Raw genomic sequence first — 20,076 nt, forward strand, 5'->3', positions numbered from 1 at the left:
GGTAGTATGTTTGAGGAAAGGAACCTGGATGTTTTGGCTCTGAGTGAAACGAAGCTCAAGGGTAAAGGGGAAGAGTGGTTTGGGAATGTCTGGGGAGTAAAGTCAGGGGTTAGTGAGAGGACAAGAGCAAGGGAAGGAGAAGCAATACTCCTGAAACAGGAGTTGTGGGAGTATGTGAAGGAGTGTAAGAAAGTAAATTCTCGATTAATATGGGTAAAACTGAAAGTTGATGGAGAGAGGTGGGTGATTATTGGTGCTTATGCACCTGGGCATGAGAAGAAAGATCAAGAGAGGCAAGTGTTTTGGGAGCAGCTGAATGAGTGTGTTAGTGGTTTTGATGCACGAGACCGGGTTATAGTGATGGGTGATTTGAATGCAAAGGTGAGTAATGTGGCAGTTGAGGGAATAATTGGTATACATGGGGTGTTCAGTGTTGTAAATGGAAATGGTGAAGAGCTTGTAGATTTATGTGCTGAAAAAGGACTGATGATTGGGAATACCTGGTTTAAAAAGCGAGATATACATAAGTATACTTATGTAAGTAGGAGAGATGGCCAGAGAGCGTTATTGGATTACGTGTTAATTGACAGGCGTGCGAAAGAGAGACTTTTGGATGTTAATGTGCTGAGAGGTGCAACTGGAGGGATGTCTGATCATTATCTTGTGGAGGCTAAGGTGAAGATTTGTATGGGTTTTCAGAAAAGAAGAGTGAATGTTGGGGTGAAGAGGGTGGTGAGAGTAAGTGAGCTTGAGAAGGAGACCTGTGTGAGGAAGTACCAGGAGAGACTGAGTACAGAATGGAAAAAGGTGAGAACAATGGAAGTAAGGGGAGTGGGGGAGGAATGGGATGTATTTAGGGAATCAGTGATGGATTGCGCAAAAGATGCTTGTGGCATGAGAAGAGTGGGAGGTGGGTTGATTAGAAAGGGTAGTGAGTGGTGGGATGAAGAAGTAAGAGTATTAGTGAAAGAGAAGAGAGAGGCATTTGGACGATTTTTGCAGAGAAAAAATGCAATTGAGTGAGAGATGTATAAAAGAAAGAGACAGGAGGTCAAGAGAAAGGTGCAAGAGGTGAAAAAAAGGGCAAATGAGAGTTGAGGTGAGAGAGTATCATTAAATTTTAGGGAAAATAAAAAGATGTTCTGGAAGGAGGTAAATAAAGTGCATAAGACAAGGGAGCAAATGGGAACTTCAGTGAAGGGCGCAAATGGGGAGGTGATAACAAGTAGTGGTGATGTGAGGAGAGAGTATTTCGAAGGTTTGTTGAATGTGTTTGATGATAGAGTGGCAGATATAGGGTGTTTTGGTCGAGGTGGTGTGCAAAGTGAGAGTGTTAGGGAAAATGATTTGGTAAACAGAGAAGAGGTAGTGAAAGCTTTGCGGAAGATGAAAGCCGGCAAGGCAGCAGGTTTCGATGGTACTGCAGTGGAATTTATTAAAAAAGGGGGTGACTGTATTGTTGACTGGTTGGTAAGGTTATTTAATGTATGTATGACTCATGGTGAGGTGCCTGAGGATTGGCGGAATGCGTGCATAGTGCCATTGTACAAAGGCAAAGGGGATAAGAGTGAGTGCTCAAATTACAGAGGTATAAGTTTGTTGAGTATTCCTGGTAAATTATATGGGAGGGTATTGATTGAGAGGGTGAAGGCATGTACAGAGCATCAGATTGGGGAAGAGCAGTGTGGTTTCAGAAGTGGTAGAGGATGTGTGGATCAGGTGTTTGCTTTGAAGAATGTATGTGAGAAATACTTAGAAAAGCAAATGGATTTGTATGTAGCATTTATGGATCTGGAGAAGGCATATGATAGAGTTGATAGAGATGCTCTGTGGAAGGTATTAAGAATATACGGTGTGGGAGGAAAGTTGTTAGAAGCAGTGAAAAGTTTTTATCGAGGATGTAAGGCATGTGTACGTGTAGGAAGAGAGGAAAGTGATTGGTTCTCAGTGAATGTAGGTTTGCGGCAGGGGTGTGTGATGTCTCCATGGTTGTTTAATTTGTTTATGGATGGGGTTGTTAGGGAGGTAAATGCAAGAGTTTTGGAAAGAGGGGCAAGTATGAAGTCTGTTGGGGATGAGAGAGCTTGGGAAGTGAGTCAGTTGTTGTTCGCTGATGACACAGCGCTGGTGGCTGATTCATGTGAGAAACTGCAGAAGCTGGTGACTGAGTTTGGTAAAGTGTGTGGAAGAAGAAAGTTAAGAGTAAATGTGAATAAGAGCAAGGTTATTAGGTACAGTAGGATTGAGGGTCAAGTCAATTGGGAGGTGAGTTTGAATGGAGAAAAACTGGAGGAAGTGAAGTGTTTTAGATATCTGGGAGTGGATCTGGCAGCGGATGGAACCATGGAAGCGGAAGTGGATCATAGGGTGGGGGAGGGGGAGAAAATTCTGGGAGCCTTGAAGAATGTGTGGAAGTCGAGAACATTATCTCGGAAAGCAAAAATGGGTATGTTTGAAGGAATAGTGGTTCCAACAATGTTGTATGGTTGCGAGGCGTGGGCTATGGATAGAGTTGTGCGCAGGAGGATGGATGTGCTGGAAATGAGATGTTTGAGGACAATGTGTGGTGTGAGGTGGTTTGATCGAGTGAGTAACGTAAGGGTAAGAGAGATGTGTGGAAATAAAAAGAGTGTGGTTGAGAGAGCAGAAGATGGTGTTTTGAAATGGTTTGGGCACATGGAGAGAATGAGTGAGGAAAGATTGACCAAGAGGATATATGTGTCGGAGGTGGAGGGAACGAGGAGAAGAGGGAGACCAAATTGGAGGTGGAAAGATGGAGTGAAAAAGATTTTGTGTGATCGGGGCCTGAACATGCAGGAGGGTGAAAGGAGGGCAAGGAATAGAGTGAATTGGAGCGATGTGGTATACCGGGGTTGACGTGCTGTCAGTGGATTGAATCAAGGCATGTGAAGCGTCTGGGGTAAACCATGGAAAGCTGTGTAGGTATGTATATTTGCGTGTGTGGACGTATGTATATACATGTGTAGGGGAGGGGTTGGGCCATTTCTTTCGTCTGTTTCCTTGCGCTACCTCGCAAACGCGGGAGACAGCGATAAAGTATAATAAAATAAATAAATAAAAATAAAAAGAATCTCTATCAGATGTATCATATGCTTTCACCAGATTCATAAAAGCCACATATAAATCCTTCTTTCTCTAAGTACTTCTCACACATATTCTTCAAAGCAAACACCTGAGTGACTTATCTTCTTTTACTCCTAAAATCAACTGTTCCTCCCCAATCTGATGCTTTAAGTTTGCCATCATCCTCTCAATCAAGTCTCCCACACAACTTTGGTTCACACAATAAACTTATCCCTCTGTAATTCAAACACTGACCTTTGTTCCACTTGAATTTATACAAAGGCAATAAAATAGTGTCACAGTACAGCACAGTTCGATATAAAGATTTCAATAAAGCATGGGATGTGCACCTATATTACATCCATTTTTCAACTGTAACACAAGCTGTCACAATATAATGCAAGGCCAGCTGGTTGCATGCTACAGGGTGCAGATGTAGCACATGCCACACTACCCAACATATCAGTTCTTTGCTAGCATTCAAAGATTAAGAATGCATCATTTGCCAATTGCATATTTCTACAATTCTGACCTCTTCAACCAGTCATCACTATGCCTAAGCAACTAGTAAATACTCCCTCTATTAGTGAACCTGTTCGAGATACTAAATGAACTCAAGCCTGGGTCTTGCTCTTCATCAGCTGCTTGCTATTATGGTGTTCATGAGAGTAAATCTGCACCATAAAATAGAAATGCAGATCTATCAGGAAAGCCTTTTCTCAACTATTCATTTTGAAGATGGCAATGCATCTCAGGATGCTGACATATCAGAAGATGAAGGATCTTCTTCCACTTAATCCTTTAACTTCCACTAAAAGTTCTCCCTACCCCGCCAAATACCGGACATTTCAAGATTAACGAGAAGTATTTTTCTTCTTAAAATATGGAAGATTATTCTAACAGAATGCAGAAAACAAATATACAAGTAAGTTTGGCTCAGGTCCAAGTAATATTACAGGAATAATTATTACATACTCATCTAGTACATTATGCTACACAGCCACAACTGACACTGCTAGATATGCACTTGCCACAAAGTAAACATTACTTTTTAGCTGTTTTGTGTGACTTTACATGAAATTCGTTGCTAATTACACTTACTTATTGCACACTTAGTTTTTTGTATTATGAATCATACAAAACTATCTGGTGACTGAGTTTGGTAAAGTGTGTGGAAGAAGAAAGTTAAGAGTAAATGTGAATAAGAGCAAGGTTATTAGGCACAGTAGGGTTGAGGGTCAAGTCAATTGGGAGGTGAGTTTGAATGGAGAAAAACTGGAGGAAGTGAAGTGTTTTAGATATCTGGGAGTGGATCTGGCAGCGGATGGAACCATGGAAGCGGAAGTGGATCATAGGGTGGGGGAGGGGGCGAAAATTCTGGGAGCCTTGAAGAATGTGTGGAAGTCGAGAACATTATCTCGGAAAGCAAAAATGGGTATGTTTGAAGGAATAGTGGTTCCAACAATGTTGTATGGTTGCGAGGCGTGGGCTATGGATAGAGTTGTGTGCAGGAGGATAGATGTGCTGGAAATGAGATGTTTGAGGACAATGTGTGGTGTGAGGTGGTTTGATCGAGTAAGTAACGTAAGGGTAAGAGAGATGTGTGGAAATAAAAAGAGCGTGGTTGAGAGAGCAGAAGATGGTGTTTTGAAATGGTTTGGGCACATGGAGAGAATGAGTGAGGAAAGACTGACCAAGAGGATATATGTGTCGGAGGTGGAGGGAACGAGGAGAAGAGGGAGACCAAATTGGAGGTGGAAAGATGGAGTGAAAAAGATTTTGTGTGATCGGGGCCTGAACATGCAGGAGGGTGAAAGGAGGGCAAGGAATAGAGTGAATTGGAGCGATGTGGTATACCGGGGTTGACGTGCTGTCAGTGGATTGAATCAAGGCATGTGAAGCGTCTGGGGTAAACCATGGAAAGCTGTGTAGGTATGTATATTTGCGTGTGTGGACGTATGTATATACATGTGTATGGGGGTGGGTTGGGCCATTTCTTTCGTCTGTTTCCTTGCGCTACCTCGCAAACGCGGGAGACAGCGAAAAAAAAAAAAAAAAAACTATGTAATACTTTTTGAGAAGATTATGTGAATGTGGTTGGCATCAGCTAAGGAGGGTCAACAAGGGTATGTTGGCCTACCAACAGCCACAAAGGTGATTTTTTTTGTCTTTTCTATTTGTTTTGCCTCAAATCTTCTCCATTTTAGCTTATCATGCTTCCCAGAAAAAATCAATATTTTTTAGTCTGAAGAGGTAGCACTATTGCTGAAGCAGGAGTTGTGGAAATGTGAGAAAGAATGTAAGGAAATGAGTTCCACACTGATGTGGGTAAAAAGGAAAGTGGATTGTGAAAGAAAGGTGAGTATTAGAGGTTATACACCTGACCATGAGAAGGAAGATGACGAGAGGAAAGTGGTTTGGGAGCAGCGGAGTGTATGTATCAGCAAGAGATCATCAGGTATTAGCTATGGATGAGTTAAATGTGAGTGAGTATCATGGCAGTTAAGGGTATGACTGAGGGACACAGGCTTTTGAGGAGGTGAAGAGGAAAATGCATGCAAGAATGTTGACTGATAGCATGACGGAAGTGACTGAATGCAGAATAAGTGAGGAATAAGGGGGTTTAGAAAAAGCAGGGATGTAAAGAGCAGGTTTTTGTGGTGAGTGATTGTGGAAAAATGTCTGGCAAAAGGTAAGAAGCTGTATGTGGCTTTTATGGATCTGGAGAAAGTGTATGACTGAGTTGAGTGCAATGCTTTATGGGATGTGGTAAGGATATATGGGGTTGGAAGACAACTGCTAGATTTACAAAAGCCTTCCATAGAGAAGCAAATGCATGTGGAAGAGTGGGTAGAATTGAATGAAAGTTTTGGCATACATATGGGTGTGAGGCTGGGTTGTTAGATGTCACCATGGCTTTTCAACATCTATATGGATCGAGTGATAAGAAAAGTGAAAACAAAATTAAGGAAAGGAGACGCAGAGATAAAGTGTTGTGGTGAAGTATGGTGGCTAGTGAAGCATGTTTGTGGATGATCCTGTGTTGTTTGCTGAGAGTTAAGAGCAGTTGCAGAAGGCTGAAAGTGTGTTTCATGATGTGTGTAAGCATGTGCAATTGAAGGTAAATGCATGTAAAAGTAAAATTATAGTGTTTGAAAGGGTATGGAGTGAAAGTGTAGATGCTGCAAAACCCTATAGGGTGAAAAAAGTTTTCTACTGTGTTACAGATAAGGGGGAAGAAAGACTGAAAGAGGCAAGAGAATGTAAGTATTCAGGAGTTATCTTGGTTAAGTTTGGGGAAATGGGAGGAGAGATAAGGTGAGAGAGCAGTACAAAGTAGAAGAGTCACTGGATCCCTTAATATAATAATGAAGGGTAGAGATGTAAGTATGGAAGTGAAGAAAGGATTAAGGGTCAGCAAAGTCCTCCTAGCCCTGACCTGTGCAGCGAAAATATGAACAGAGGTCAAGAATCCAGACTTTAGAAATGAGCTATTTGAGAGGAGTATGTGGTATGAATAGCTGGAATGAAGAAAGAAATGAAGTGGTGTAAGAGAGATAACATATAGCAGGGAATGCAAAGGGAATGAACTGTGGACTGGTAAGGTGGGTGAAAAATAATAATTTGAGGTTGTTTAGTCACATGGAAAGAATACACGATGGAGAGTTCATAAAGAGAGTATATGAGAGAGCAATTAAGGGGTTGATGAGAGAAGACCATCTATGACATGGTGAAATATATAGGAAGAATACTGGAGGGAAAGAAATGATGGAAGAATGCATGGAATGGTGTATGCAAGGGAAGCACGTAAGGACAGTTATAAATGGAGATTCTTTTACCATGGCCACCCCCTTGATGGGAGTTCCCAAAGAGAATGGGCATCTGACATACTAAAAGAGAGATAGAGTGGGAAAGAGGTCTGATAATAACAGTGTGGTGAAGAGAGCTGAAGAGAAAGTGCTAAAATGGTTTGGACACACAAAGAAATTGAGTGAGATGTTGACAAAGAAGATATATGTCAGAAAAGGAGGGGAAAAGGAGATAGGGATACCAAACTGGAGATGGAAGGATAGGATGAAAGACTCTGAGTACTTAAGGTCTTAATATGCAAAAGGGTGAAAGACATGCACAGAACTAGGTGAAGTGGATCAATGTGGTATATAAGGGGAGACTTGCCATCAATGAACTGAACCAAGGAATATGATGCAGTTGGGGGATAACATGTAAAGATCTATGGGGCCTGGCTGAGGATAGGAGATTGTGGTTTCCTCGCAATATACACCACAGCTAGAGAATGGATGTGACTGACTGAGGCTTCTTTTTCATATGTTCCTCGTGACTGCTATTTGTTTGTTACTGGGACAGAGTTTTACACTCATGTTCTTCCATATCTTAACCTTGTGTATATATACCATGTCTTTATGCCAATGTATGTATGCACACACACACATGCTCACACCTTAGCTCATGCCAGGTACCCATTTTATCGACCAGCCCATAGGGAAAGAACATTGTGGAGCATGAACTGGCTGCTGCTACAAGGATTCAAACCTAAGTAAGTTTGATCCCATGCGGCCTATGCATGCACGACATTCAGTAATGCTAACTGTTATACAAAAATGTTCAAACCCCACTAACTACAAGACACAGGTCTGTACTTTACTGATGCAAGAAATGGTCAGTGAATATGAAACAAGTTCATTTTGAAAAGAAAAAAAATTAGCAGCAGTTAGCATTCCTGACCGTGAAGCATTCATGGGACACCCAGGGTTGAGTACACAGCTTCAAATCCTAGTTGCAGCAGTCAGTCCATGGCAAAAACAGCTGTTCATAAAACCTTAGGGGTTGTTCAATAAAATGGGTACCTGGCTCATGTTAGTGAAAGAGAAGACAGTGGCATTTGGATGGTTTTTCCTGGGAAGTAGTGCAAATGACTGGGAGATGTATAAAAGAAGGTGGCAGGAGGTCAACAGAAAGGTGCAAGAGGTGAAAAAGAGGGCAAATGACAGTTCAGGTGAGAGAGAATCATTAAATTCTAAGGAGAATAATAAGATGCTTTGGAAGGAGGTAAATAAAGTGTGCAAGACAAGAGAACAAATGGGAACATCAGTGATGGGGCAAATAGGGAGGTAATAACAAGTAGTGACAAAGTGAGAAGGAGATGCAGTGAGTATCTTGAAGGTTTGTTGAATGTGTTTGATGACAGAGTGGAAGATATAGAGCGTTTTGGTTGGGGTGGTGGGCGAAGTGAGAGGGTCAGGGAGAATGACTTGGTAAACAGAAAAGAGGTAGTAGAAGCTTTGCAGAAGATTAAAGCTGAAAAGGCAGTGGGTTTGGATGGTATTTCAGTGGAATTAATTATAAAAAGGTGGTGACTGTGTTGTTGACTGGTTGGTAAGGATATTCAAAGTATGTATGGATCATGGTGAAGTGCCTAAGGATTGGCGGAATGCATGCATAGTGCCATTGTACAAAGGCAAAGGGGATAAATTTGATTGTTCAAATTACAAAGGAATAAGTTCACTGAGTATTTCTGGGAAAATATATGGGAGGGTATTCATTAAGAGGGTAAAAGCATGTACAGAGCATCAGATTGGAGAAGAGCAGTGTGGTTTCAGAAGTGGTAGAGGATGTGTGGATCAGGTGTTTGCTTTGAGGAATGTATGTGAGAAATACTTAGAAAAACAGATGGATTTCTATGCAGCATTTATGGGTCTTGAGAGGGCATATATATGATAGGGTTGATACAGATACTTTGTGGAATGCTTTAAGAGTATATGGTGAGGGAGGTACGTTGCTGTAAGCAGTGAAAGGTTTTTACCACAAGATGTAAGGCATAAGTACGAGAAGGAAGAGAGGAAAGTGATAAGTTCCCAGTGAATGTCAGTTTGCAACAGGGGTGCATGATATCTCCAAGGTTGTTTAATTTGTTTATGGGTGGGGTGGCTAGGGAGGTACTGCAAGAGTTTTCAAGAGAGGGGCAAGTACACAGTCTGTTCTGGATGAGAGGGCTTCGGTAGTGAGTCAGTTGTTTTTCGTTGATGATACAGCGCTATTGGCTGATTAGGGTGAGAAACTACAGAAGTTGGTAACAGTTTGATAAAGTGTGTGAAAGAAGAAAGTTGAGAGTAAATGTGAATAACAGCAAGGTTATTAGTAGGGTTGAAGGACAAGTTAATTGGGAGGTAACTTTGAATGGAGAAAAATTGAAGGAAGTGAAGTGTTTTAGATATCTGGAAGTGGATTTAGCAGCAGGTGGAACCATGGAAGCGGAAGTGAATCAAAGGGTTCTGGGAGTATCGAAGAAAGTGTGGAAGGCGAGAACGTTATCTGGAAGAGCAAAAATGGGTATGTTTGAAGGAATAGTGATTAGAACAATGTTATAAGGCTGCGAGGCATGGGCTATGATATGCATGAAGACAATATGTGGTGGGAGGTGATTTGATCGAGTAAGTAATGAAAGGGTAAGAGCTATGTGTGGTAATAAAAAGAGTATGGTTGAGAGAGGAGAAGAGGGTGTGTTGAAATGGTTTGGACACAAGGAAAGAATGAGTGAGGAAAGATTAACAAAAAGGATATATGTGTCAGAGGTGGAGGGAACAAGGAGAAGTGGGAGACCAAATTGGAGGAGGAAGGACAGTGAAAAATAGTTTGAGCAATTGGGGCCTGAACATACAGGAGGGTGAAAGGCATGCAAGGAATAAAGTGAATTGGAACGATGTGGTATAACGGGGTGGACGTGCTGTCAATGGATTGAACCAGGGCATATGAAGCATCTGGGGTAAACCATGGAAAGGTGTGTGGATTTGGAAAGGGAGCAATGGTTTCAGTGCATTACACGATAGTTAGAGACTGAATGTGAACGAATGTGGCCTTTTTGTCTGTTCTTGGCGTTGCCTCGCTTGGGGGGGCTATTTTGTGTGTGGTGGGGTGGTGATAGGAATGGATGAAGGCAGCGAGTATGGATATGCACATGTGTGTATATACGTATATACATATTCATCTATTTATTCATTTATTATACTTTGTCACTGTCTCCCGCATTAGCGAGGTAGCGCAAGGAAACAGACAAAACAATGGACATACCCAACCACATACACATGTATATACATACACGTCCACACACGCACATATACATACCTATACATCTCAACGTATACATATATATATACACACACAGACATATACATATATACACATGTACATAATTCATACTGTCTGCCCTTATTCATTCCCGTCGCCACCCTGCCACACATGAAATGACAACCCCTCCCCCCTCATGTGTGCAAGGCAGAGCTAGTAAAAAGACAACAAAAGCCACATTCGTTCACACTCAGTCTCTAGCTGTCATATATAATGCACCGAAACCACAGCTCCCTTTCCACACCCAGGCACCACAAAACTTTCCATGGTTTACCCCAGACACTTCACATGCCCTCGTTCAATCCATTGACAGCACATCGACCCCGGTATACCAAATCATTCCAATTCACTCTATTCCTTGCACGCCTTTCACCCTCCTGCATGTTCAGGTCCCGATCACTCAAAATCTTTTTCACTCCATCTTTCCACATCCAATTTGGTCTCCCACATCTCCTCGTTCCCTCCAACTCTGACACATATATCCTCTATGTCAATTTTTCCTCACTCCTTCTCTCCATGTGACCAAACCATTTCAAAACACCCTCTTCTACTCTCTCAACCACACTCTTACCCTTTCATTACTTACTCGATCAAATCACCTCACACCACATATTGTCCTCAAACATCTCATTTCCAGCACATCCACCCTACTCTGCACAACAAATCTATAGCCCACGCCTCGCAACCATATAACATTGTTGGAACCATTATTCCTTCAAACATACCCATTTTTGCTTTCCTAGATAACGTTCTCGATTTCCACACATTTTTCAACACTCCTAGAAATTTCACCCCATCCCCCACCCTATGATTCACTTCCGCTTCCATGGTTCCATCCACTGCCAAATCCACTCCCAGATATCTAAAACACTCCACTTCCTCCAGTTTTTCTCCATTAAAACTTACCTCCTAATTGCCTTGTCCCTCAACCCTACTGTACCTAATAACCTTCTTCTTATTCACACTTACTCTCAGCTTACTTCTTTCACACACTTTACCAAACTCAGTCACCAGCTTCTGCAGTTTCTCACCCGAATCAGCCACTAGTGCTGTATTATCAGCGAACAACAAATGACTCACTTCCCAAGCTCTCTCATCCACAACAAACTGCATATTTGCCCCTCTTTCCAAAACTCTTGTATTCACCTCCCTAACTACCCCATCCATAAACAAATTAAACAACCATGGTGCCATCACGCACCCCTGCCGCAAACCAACATTCACTGAGAACCAATCATTTTCCTCTCTTCCTACACGTACGCATGCCCTCCATCCTCGATAAAAACTTTTCACTGCTTCTAACAACTTGCCTTCCACAACATATATTCTTAATACCTTCCACAGAGCATCTCTGTCAACTCTATCATATGCCTTCTCCAGATCCATAAATGCTACATATAAATCCATTTGCTTTTCTAAGTATTTCTCACATACATTCTTCAATGCAAACACCTGATCCACACATCCTCTACCACTTCTGAAACCACAATGCTCTTCCCCAATCTGATGCTCTGTACATGCCTTCCCCCTCTTCAGGAGTAGCATTACTCCTGAAACAGGAGTGATGGGAGTATGTGATAGAGTGTAAGAAAGTAAACTCTATATTGATATGGGTAAAACTGAAAAAGGATGGAGAGAGATGGGTGATTCCTGGTGCATATGCACCTGGGCATGAGAAGAAAGATCTTGAGAGGCAAGCGTTTTGGGAGCAGATGAGTGAGTGTGTTAGTAGTTTTGATGCACAAGACCGGGTTATAGTGATGGGTGATTTGAATGCAAAGGTGAGCAATGTGGCAGTTTAGGGAATAATTGGTGCACATGGGATGTTCAGTGTTGTAAATGGAAATGGTGAAGAGCTTGTAGATTCACTTGCTGAAAAAGGACTGGTGATTGGTAATTCCTGGTTTAAAAAGAGAGATATACATAAGTATACGTATGTAAGTAGGGGAGATTGCCAGAGAGCATTATTGGATTACGTGTTAGTTGATAGGCGCGCGAAAGAGAGACTTTTGGATGTTAATGTGCTGAGAGGTGCAACTGGAGGAATGTCTGATCATTATCTGGTGGAGGCAAACGTGAAGATTTGTAGAGGTTTTCAAAAAAGAAGAGAGAATGTTCGGGTGCAAAGAGTAGTGAGAGTAAATGAGATTGGGAAAGAGACTTGTGTGAGGAAGTACCAGGAGAGACTGAGTGCAGAATGGAAAAAGGTGAGAACTAAGGACATAAGGGGAGTGGGGGAGGAATGGGATGTATTTAGGGAAGCAGTGATGGCTTGTGCAAAAGATGCTTGTGGCATGAGAAGCATGAGAGGTGGGCAGATTAGAAAGGGGAGTGAGTGGTGGGATGAAGAAGTAAGATTATTAGTGAAAGAGAAGAGAGAGGCTTTTGGACGATTTTTTCAGGGAAATAATGCAAATGAGTGGGAGATGTATAAAAGAAAGAGGCAGGAGTTCAAGAGAAAGGTGAAAGGGGTGAAAAAGAGGGAAAATGAGAGTTGGAGTGAGAGAGTATCATCAAATTTTAGGGAGAATAAAAAGACGTTTTGGAAGGAGGTAAATAAAGTGCATAAGATAAGGGAACAAATGGGAACTTCAGCGAAGGAGGCTAATGGGGAGGCAATAACAAGTAGTGGTGATGTGAGGAGATGGAGTGAGTATTTTGAAGATTTGTTGAATGTGTTTGATGATAGAGTGGCTGATATAGGGTGTTTTGGTCGAGGTGGGGTGCAAAGTGAAAGGGTTAGGGAAAATGATTTGGTAAACAGAGAAGAGGTAGTAAAAGCTTTGTGGAAGATGAAAGCCGGCAAGGCAGCAGGTTTGGATGGTATTGCATTAGAATCTATTAAAAAAAGGGGGTGACTGTATTGTAGACTGGTTGGTAAGGTTACCTAATGTATGTATGTCTCATGGTGAGGTGCCAGAGGATTGGCAAAATGTTTGTATAATGCCATTATACAATGGCAAAGGGGATAAAAGTGAGTTCTCAAATTACAGAGGTATAAGTTTGTTGAGTATTCCTGGTAAATTATATGGGAGGGTACTGATTGAGAGGGTGAAGGCATGTACAGAGCATCAGATTGGGGAAGAGCAGTGTGGTTTCAGAAGTGGTAGAGGATGTGTGGATCAGGTGTTTGCTTTGAAAAAATGTATGTGAGAAATACTTAGAAAAGCAAATGGATTTGTATGTAGCATTTATGGATCTGGAGAAGGCATATGATAGAGTTGACAGAGATGCTCTGTGGAAGGTATTAAGAATGTATGGTGTGGGAGGCAAGTTGTTAGAAGCAGTGAAAAGTTTTTATCAAGGATGTATGGCATGTGTACATGTAGGAAGAGAGGAAAGTGATTGGTTCTCAGTGAATGTAGGTTTGCGGCAGGGGTGTGTGATGTCTCCATGGTTGTTCAATTTGTTTATGGATGGGGTTGTCTGGGAGGTGAATGCAAGAGTTTTGGAAAGAGGGGCAAGTATGCAGTCTGTTGTGGATGAGAGAGCTTGGGAAGTGAGTCAGTTGTTCTTCGCTGATGATACAGCGCTAGTGGCTGATTCGTGTGAGAAACTGCAGAAGCTGGTGACTGAGTTTAGTAAAGTGTGTGAAAGAAGTAAGCTGAGAGTAAATGTGAATAAGAGCAAGGTTATTAGGTACAGTAGGGTTAAGGGACAAGTCAAATGGGAGGTAAGTTTGAATGGAGAAAAACTGGAGAAAGTGAAGTGTTTTAGATATCCGGGAGTGGATTTGGCAGAGGATGGAACCATGGAAGCGGAAGTGAATCACAGGGTGGGGCAGGGGGCGAAAGTTCTGGGAGCATTGAAGAATGTGTGGAAGTCAAGAACTTTATCTCGGAAAGCAAAAATGGGTATGTTTGAAGGAATAGTAGTTCCAACAATGTTATATGGTTGCGAGGCTTGGGCTATGGATAGAGTTGTGCGCAGGAGGGTGGATGTGCTGGAAATGAGATGTTTGAGGACAATACGTGGTGTGAGATGGTTTGATCGAGTAATAATAAGGTAAGAAAGATGTGTAGTGATAAAAAGAGTGTGGTTGAGAGAGCAGAAGAGGGTGTTTTGAAATGGTTTGGTCACATGGAGAGAATGAGTGAGCAAAGATTGACAAAGAGGATATATGTGTCAGAGGTGGAGGGAACGAGGAGAAGTGGGAGACCAAATTGGAGGTGGAAAGATGGAGTGAAAAAGATTTTGAGCGATCGCAGCCTGAACATGCAGGAGGGTGAAAGGCATGCAAGGAATAGTGTGAATTGGAATGATGTGGTATACCAGGATCGATGTGCTGTCAATGGATTGAACCAGGGCATGTGAAGCAAATGGGGTAATCCATGGAAAGTTCTGTGGGGCCTGGATGTGGAAAAGAAGCTGTGGTTTTGGTGCATTATTACATGGCAGCTAGAAACTGAATGTGAATGAATGTGGCCTTTGTTGTCTTTTCCTAGCACTACCTCACGCACATGAGGGGGGAGGGGGTTGTTATTTCATGTGTGGCAGGGTGGCGATGGTAATCTATAAAGGCAGACAGTATGAATTATGTACATGTGTATATATGTATATGTCTGTGTGTATATATATGTATACGTTGAGATGTATAGGTATGTATATTTGCAGACAGTGTGAATTGTGTGCATGGGTATATATGTATGTGTCTGTGTGTGTTATATATATGTGTACATTGAGATGTATAGGCATGTATATTTGCGTGTGTGGACGTGTATGTATATACATGTGTATGTGGGTGGGTTGGGCCATTTCTTTCGTCTGTTTCCTTGCGCTACCTCGCTAACAGAAGACTGAGCCTTTGAGGGATTATCCTCCCTTGGCCCCCATCTCTTTCCCTTCTTTTAGAAAATTAAAAAACGAAAGAGGGGGATTTCCAGCCCCCCACTCCCTCCCCATTTAATCGCCTTCTACAACACACATGGGAAGTATTCTTTCTCCCCTATCTCTAGGGATAATATATAAATATATATATTTTTTCTATTATTATAATTTGTCGGTGTCTCCCACGTTAGTGAGGTAGCGCAAGGAAACAGACGAATGGCCCAACCCACCCACATACACATGTATATACATAAACGCCCACAAACGCACATATACATACCTATACATCTCAACGTATACATAGGCATATACATATATACACGTACATATTCATACATACTGCCCTCATACATTCCCACCGCCACCCTGCCATATATGAAATGGCACCCCCCTTCCCCCGCATGCATGCTAGGTAGCACTAGGAAAAGACAAGAAAGGCCACATTTGTTCACAGGTTTCTTTCTGTCATGCATAATGCACCAAAATTATAGCTCCTTCCAGGCCCCACAAAACTTTCCTGGTTTACCCCAGACGCTACCTGTGAAAAACCTTTCACCCTCTTGTACGTTCAGGCCCTGATCGCTCAAAGTCTTTTTCACTTCATCCTCCAGTTTCCAATTTGGTCTCCCGCTTCTCTTGTTTTACACATTATCTACTTCCTTCCAAAAACATCTTTTCATTCTCCCTAAAGTTTAATGACACTCCCTCACCCTAACTCTCATTGCCCTCTTTTTCACCTCTTGCAATTTTCTCTTGACTTCCTACCACTTTCTTTTATACATGTCCCAGTGATTTGCACTACTTCCCTGCAAGTATTGTCCAAATGCCTCTCTTTTCTGTTTCGCTAACAACTTTACTTCTTCATCCCACCACTCACTAACATATCTAATCTGCCCACCTCCCACCTTTCTCATGCCACATGCATCTTTTGCGCGAGTAGGGAGGTAATAGCAGATAGTGATGAAGTGAGAAGATGGAGTAAATATTTTGAAGGTTTACTGAATGTGTGTGATGAAAGAGTGGCAGATATAGGGTCTTCTGATCAGGATGGTGTGTGAAGTAAGAGGGTCAGGGAGAATGGTTTCGTATACAGAGAAGAGGTAGTGAAAGCTTTGCGGAAGATAAAATCTGGTAAGGTTCAGATTTGGATGGTATTGCAGTAAAATTTATTAAAAAAGGTAATGACTGTGTTGTTGATTAGTTGGTAAGGATAATCAATGTATGTATAGATCATGGTGAAGTGCCTGAGGACTGGGAGAATGTATGCATAGTGCCATTGTACAAAGGCAAAGGGGATAAAGGTGAATGTTCAAATTACAGAGGTATAAGCTTGTCAAGTATTCCTCGGAAATCATATTGGGGGGTACTGACTGAGAAGGGGAAGGCATGTACAGAGCATCAGATTTGGGAGGAGCAGTGTGGTTTCAGAAGTGGTAGAAGCTGTGTAGATCAGGTGTTTGCTTTGAAGAATGTATGCAAGAAATACTTTGAAAAACAGATGGATTTGTATGTAGCATTTATGGATCTGGAGAAGGCATATGACAGGGTTGATAGAGATGCTTTGTGGAAGGTCTTCAGAGTATGTGGTGTGGGAGGTAAGATGCTAAAAGCAGTGAAAAGTTATTACCAAGGATGTAAGGCATGTGTACGAGCAGGAAGAGAGGAGAGTGATTGGTTTCCAGTAAATGTTGATCTGTGGCAGGGGTGTGTGATGTCCCCATAGTTGTTTAATTCATTTATGGATGGGGTAGTTAGGGAGGTAAATGCAAGAGTTTTGGAGTGAGGGCCGAGTATGCAGTCTGTTGTGGATAAGAGGGTTTGGGAAGTGAGTCAGTTGTTGTTTGCCGATGATACAGCTCTAGTGGCTGATTTGAGCGAGAAACTGCAGAAGTTGGTGACTGAGTTTGGAAAAGTTGCGAGTAAATGTGAATAAGAGCAAGGTTAATAGGTGCAGTAGGGTTGAGAGACAAGTTAATTGGAATGTAAGTTTGAATGGAGAAAAATTGGAGGAAAAGAAGTGTTTTAGATATCCGGGAGTGGACTAAGCAGCGGATGGATCCATGGAAGCGGAAGTGAGTCATAGGGTGGAGGAGGGGACAAAGTTTCTGGGAGCAATGAAGAATGTGCAGAAGAATTTGCAGAAGGAGAGAACATTACCTCAAAGAGCAAAAATGGATATGTCTGAAGGAATAGTAGTTCCAACAATGTTATATGGTTGCAAGGCATGGGCTAAAGATAATGTTGTACAGAGAAGGGTGGATGTGTTGGAAATGAAATGTTTGAGGATAATATGAGGTGTGAGGTGGTTTGATCGAGTACATAATGAAAGGGTAAGGGTGATGTGAGGAAATAAAAAGTGTAGTTGAGAGAGCAGAAGAGGTTGTGTTGAAATGGTTTGGACATATGGAGAGAATGAGTGAGGAAACATTTACAAAGAGAATATATGTGTCAGAGATGAAGGGAACAGGAGAAGCGGGAGACCAAATTGGAGGTGGAAGGACAGAGTGAAAAAGATTTTGAGCGACTGGTTTCCTGAACTGCTGTGGCCATCCCCTTGAGGAAGTTCCAAACAGAATGGGCATAAGAGGGTAAACAAATTTCAGAATCATGATAAAATGTGTATTTTCACACTCTGCAGAGACTTACCGATTTTAGATAACATTGCAAAGATGACAAAAATAACTATGGTGAGGAAGATGCCCACTTCTTGCCACTTGAAAGCCACTAAATAGATCTCATCATCACTGTTAGAGTTGCATGAATCGTTGCCTATGGCTGAAGCTCTCTCTGATGCCATTTCTGTTTTGCCATCTACTGTCAAGGCTGCTGTTCTACTACTGCCTACTGAATATAGTAAACATCCAACAATAATGTATAATAATGTATAATAAGCTACCATAATCACCAGCATCTTAACAATATATTGCAAGACATTACTTCTGATTATGAAATGTCTGGAAAAAAAACTCTCTACAAAGTCAAATGCAAGTGGATACAATAAAGTAAAAGATTATAAGACTGACTCCTAGTGTTGATGTTAAGTGCTTCAGACCAGGAGCCTCCAAACACCCAGATGCCCACAACCACATACACCAATTCTTGCATTGCCTCAGCTCCTGAAATTTGTACAATATTGAAATAATTAACAGGTTGATCAATCTTCATTATCACTACAGTATACCTTAATACAGGGTTAAAATGGTTTTAAAACATTTGGTAAAATATGGAATGCATAGAATCATACTTGCAAAGGAACAAAAAATAATTAGGTTTAGTTTTTGTGTAACATGTGATAAGGAAGTACTTCTATTCCAGTACAAGACTGGTCGCACTGGGTATTCCTTAAGTAATTTTTTGAATACTGGTAGCCTCATTATCAGTATTCTTTCTATCTACACAAGCATTTTAGAAAATGATGAACTGTGTGGGCATTTTTTTATGAGTGTGTTTCACAGAAACCTGGTTAACACTGGAAAACACTAGATCATCTGGGCACACCTGATGGAATTTGTTATAAGAGGTAACAACCTGAATTAGGTAAAAAAATAACTGGGCAGTTTATGCTTGTTTGCATACTTACTCCCTTCCTTCCTACCCTGGGAGTCCCTTCTATGTTTATGAGGTTCCTGAAGCTGGCCTCATCCATTGGTCCCAACCATAGGTCACAAGGTGTTAAGATGTTGTGTGTGCAAAGCAATTCAGCAGTGAGTGCTCAGTGTCTCCGTTCTGGAAGCTGAATCAGGGCATGAAAGGTCTTGGCATATGTTGGAACAAAGTTGGTAGTGTACAGATGGAAGATGTGAAGAGCATTAACAGGACAGAATGACTTATTTTAGTCTCAGAAATACAGCTTCTGATGGGTATATGTCTGATGGGTTGAGATAAGAGTGAGCTGGGTGTGTGGCATTTTAGAGCTTGTCTAGTTATTTCAATGTGCATGTGTTTTTCAGTGTAGTGTTATATTTGCTGAGGGATCTGTAAGCAGAGGTGACAAGTGTGAGGCAGGGGTAAGTTCTTTATTTCCACTTAAAGATTGTTGGCTTGGATGGGAGGGCTCTAGTGCTGTTGCACAAGAATGCCAAACAAATCATGATGTGGGACTGGACTGAGAAACTATTTCATTATGTAAGTGTTGAGCATTTCTTGTTAAGCAGCCAGTGATTGTTCTAAATGCATTATTTGGTGTGGTTTGCATCTTTGTTATATTTGCTTTTAAGAGGGTGGAAACTAGGCAGGGGATGTATAGTTTAAAGTGCAGTGGATAAGTTGTTTCTAGAGAATTAAAGGAATCATTTTCTAGTCCAAATCTGGCTCCAGTTAGTGTTCTGTTGGTATTTACTTTGTGTGTGGCTTTTATGTTGATGTTATTGGTGTTGGGAGCAAATGTCATGCTTGTATCATACGTGACGCAAGGGTGTGAACTGAATTCATGTCTGCCTAGGGCTAAAAGAGTGGCTGAAGACTTCTATGGAGATGCAGACATTCTCTATTGGGTGAGACATTGTTCAACTGTATAATGTTACATGTCTGAAGTTCCTAATATGGTGTTAGGGTGTTGCTATGTGATTATGGGATTGTTTGTATAAAAAAAAAAGACTTTCAAGATAATGTTTGCTAATTGTAACGTGAGGTTGTGTAGAAAGAGGCTGAAGAGGATCAGAGAAAAAAGTGCTTCTTGGGAAACTCTACTGCAGAGTTTAAGCATTTTAGAAGTGAAGCCATTATGAGTGCTTTCCACCATAACAGCCAGCTATGAAACTGGTCAAAAGTCTTTTTGTCAATGTTGTGAAGGGTGGTGTTAAGTAACTTTTGCACATGTCGGGAAACAGTGTCAAATGCTTTAATGAAGTCTACTGCCACTAGTACTGTGCATTAGGAAGGATCTGGTTGGTTGAAGGCATCTATGGTGTGTCTGACGTCAATGTGTGGCATGGTGGTGAAGTGGTTGAGTCTGAAGTCATGTTGTGTGGGTGAAAGGTGGATGTTTACTTTTTGTTGTGATCCAATTTTTCACAAAGTTTG

At 41.6% G+C, this 20,076-nt stretch overlaps 1 protein-coding gene across 1 annotated transcript in view; it reads right to left on the reverse strand.

The window, feature by feature from the left end:
- The window catches only part of LOC139763309 (sodium/hydrogen exchanger 2-like), a 378,447-nt gene that overhangs the window by 341,821 nt on the left and 16,550 nt on the right, over window positions 1-20,076 (reverse strand). The window contains exons 2-3 of the mRNA XM_071689332.1: window positions 18,078-18,170; window positions 17,701-17,898 (exon numbers count right to left, since the gene is read on the reverse strand). Of these exons, the coding sequence (XP_071545433.1) occupies window positions 17,701-17,898; window positions 18,078-18,159 (280 nt within the window). The 5' untranslated portion in view covers window positions 18,160-18,170. The remainder of the gene's footprint in view (window positions 1-17,700; window positions 17,899-18,077; window positions 18,171-20,076) is intronic.

Source organism: Panulirus ornatus, chromosome 46 (genome assembly GCF_036320965.1).
Source record: "Panulirus ornatus isolate Po-2019 chromosome 46, ASM3632096v1, whole genome shotgun sequence".
NCBI lineage: Eukaryota > Metazoa > Arthropoda > Malacostraca > Decapoda > Palinuridae > Panulirus > Panulirus ornatus.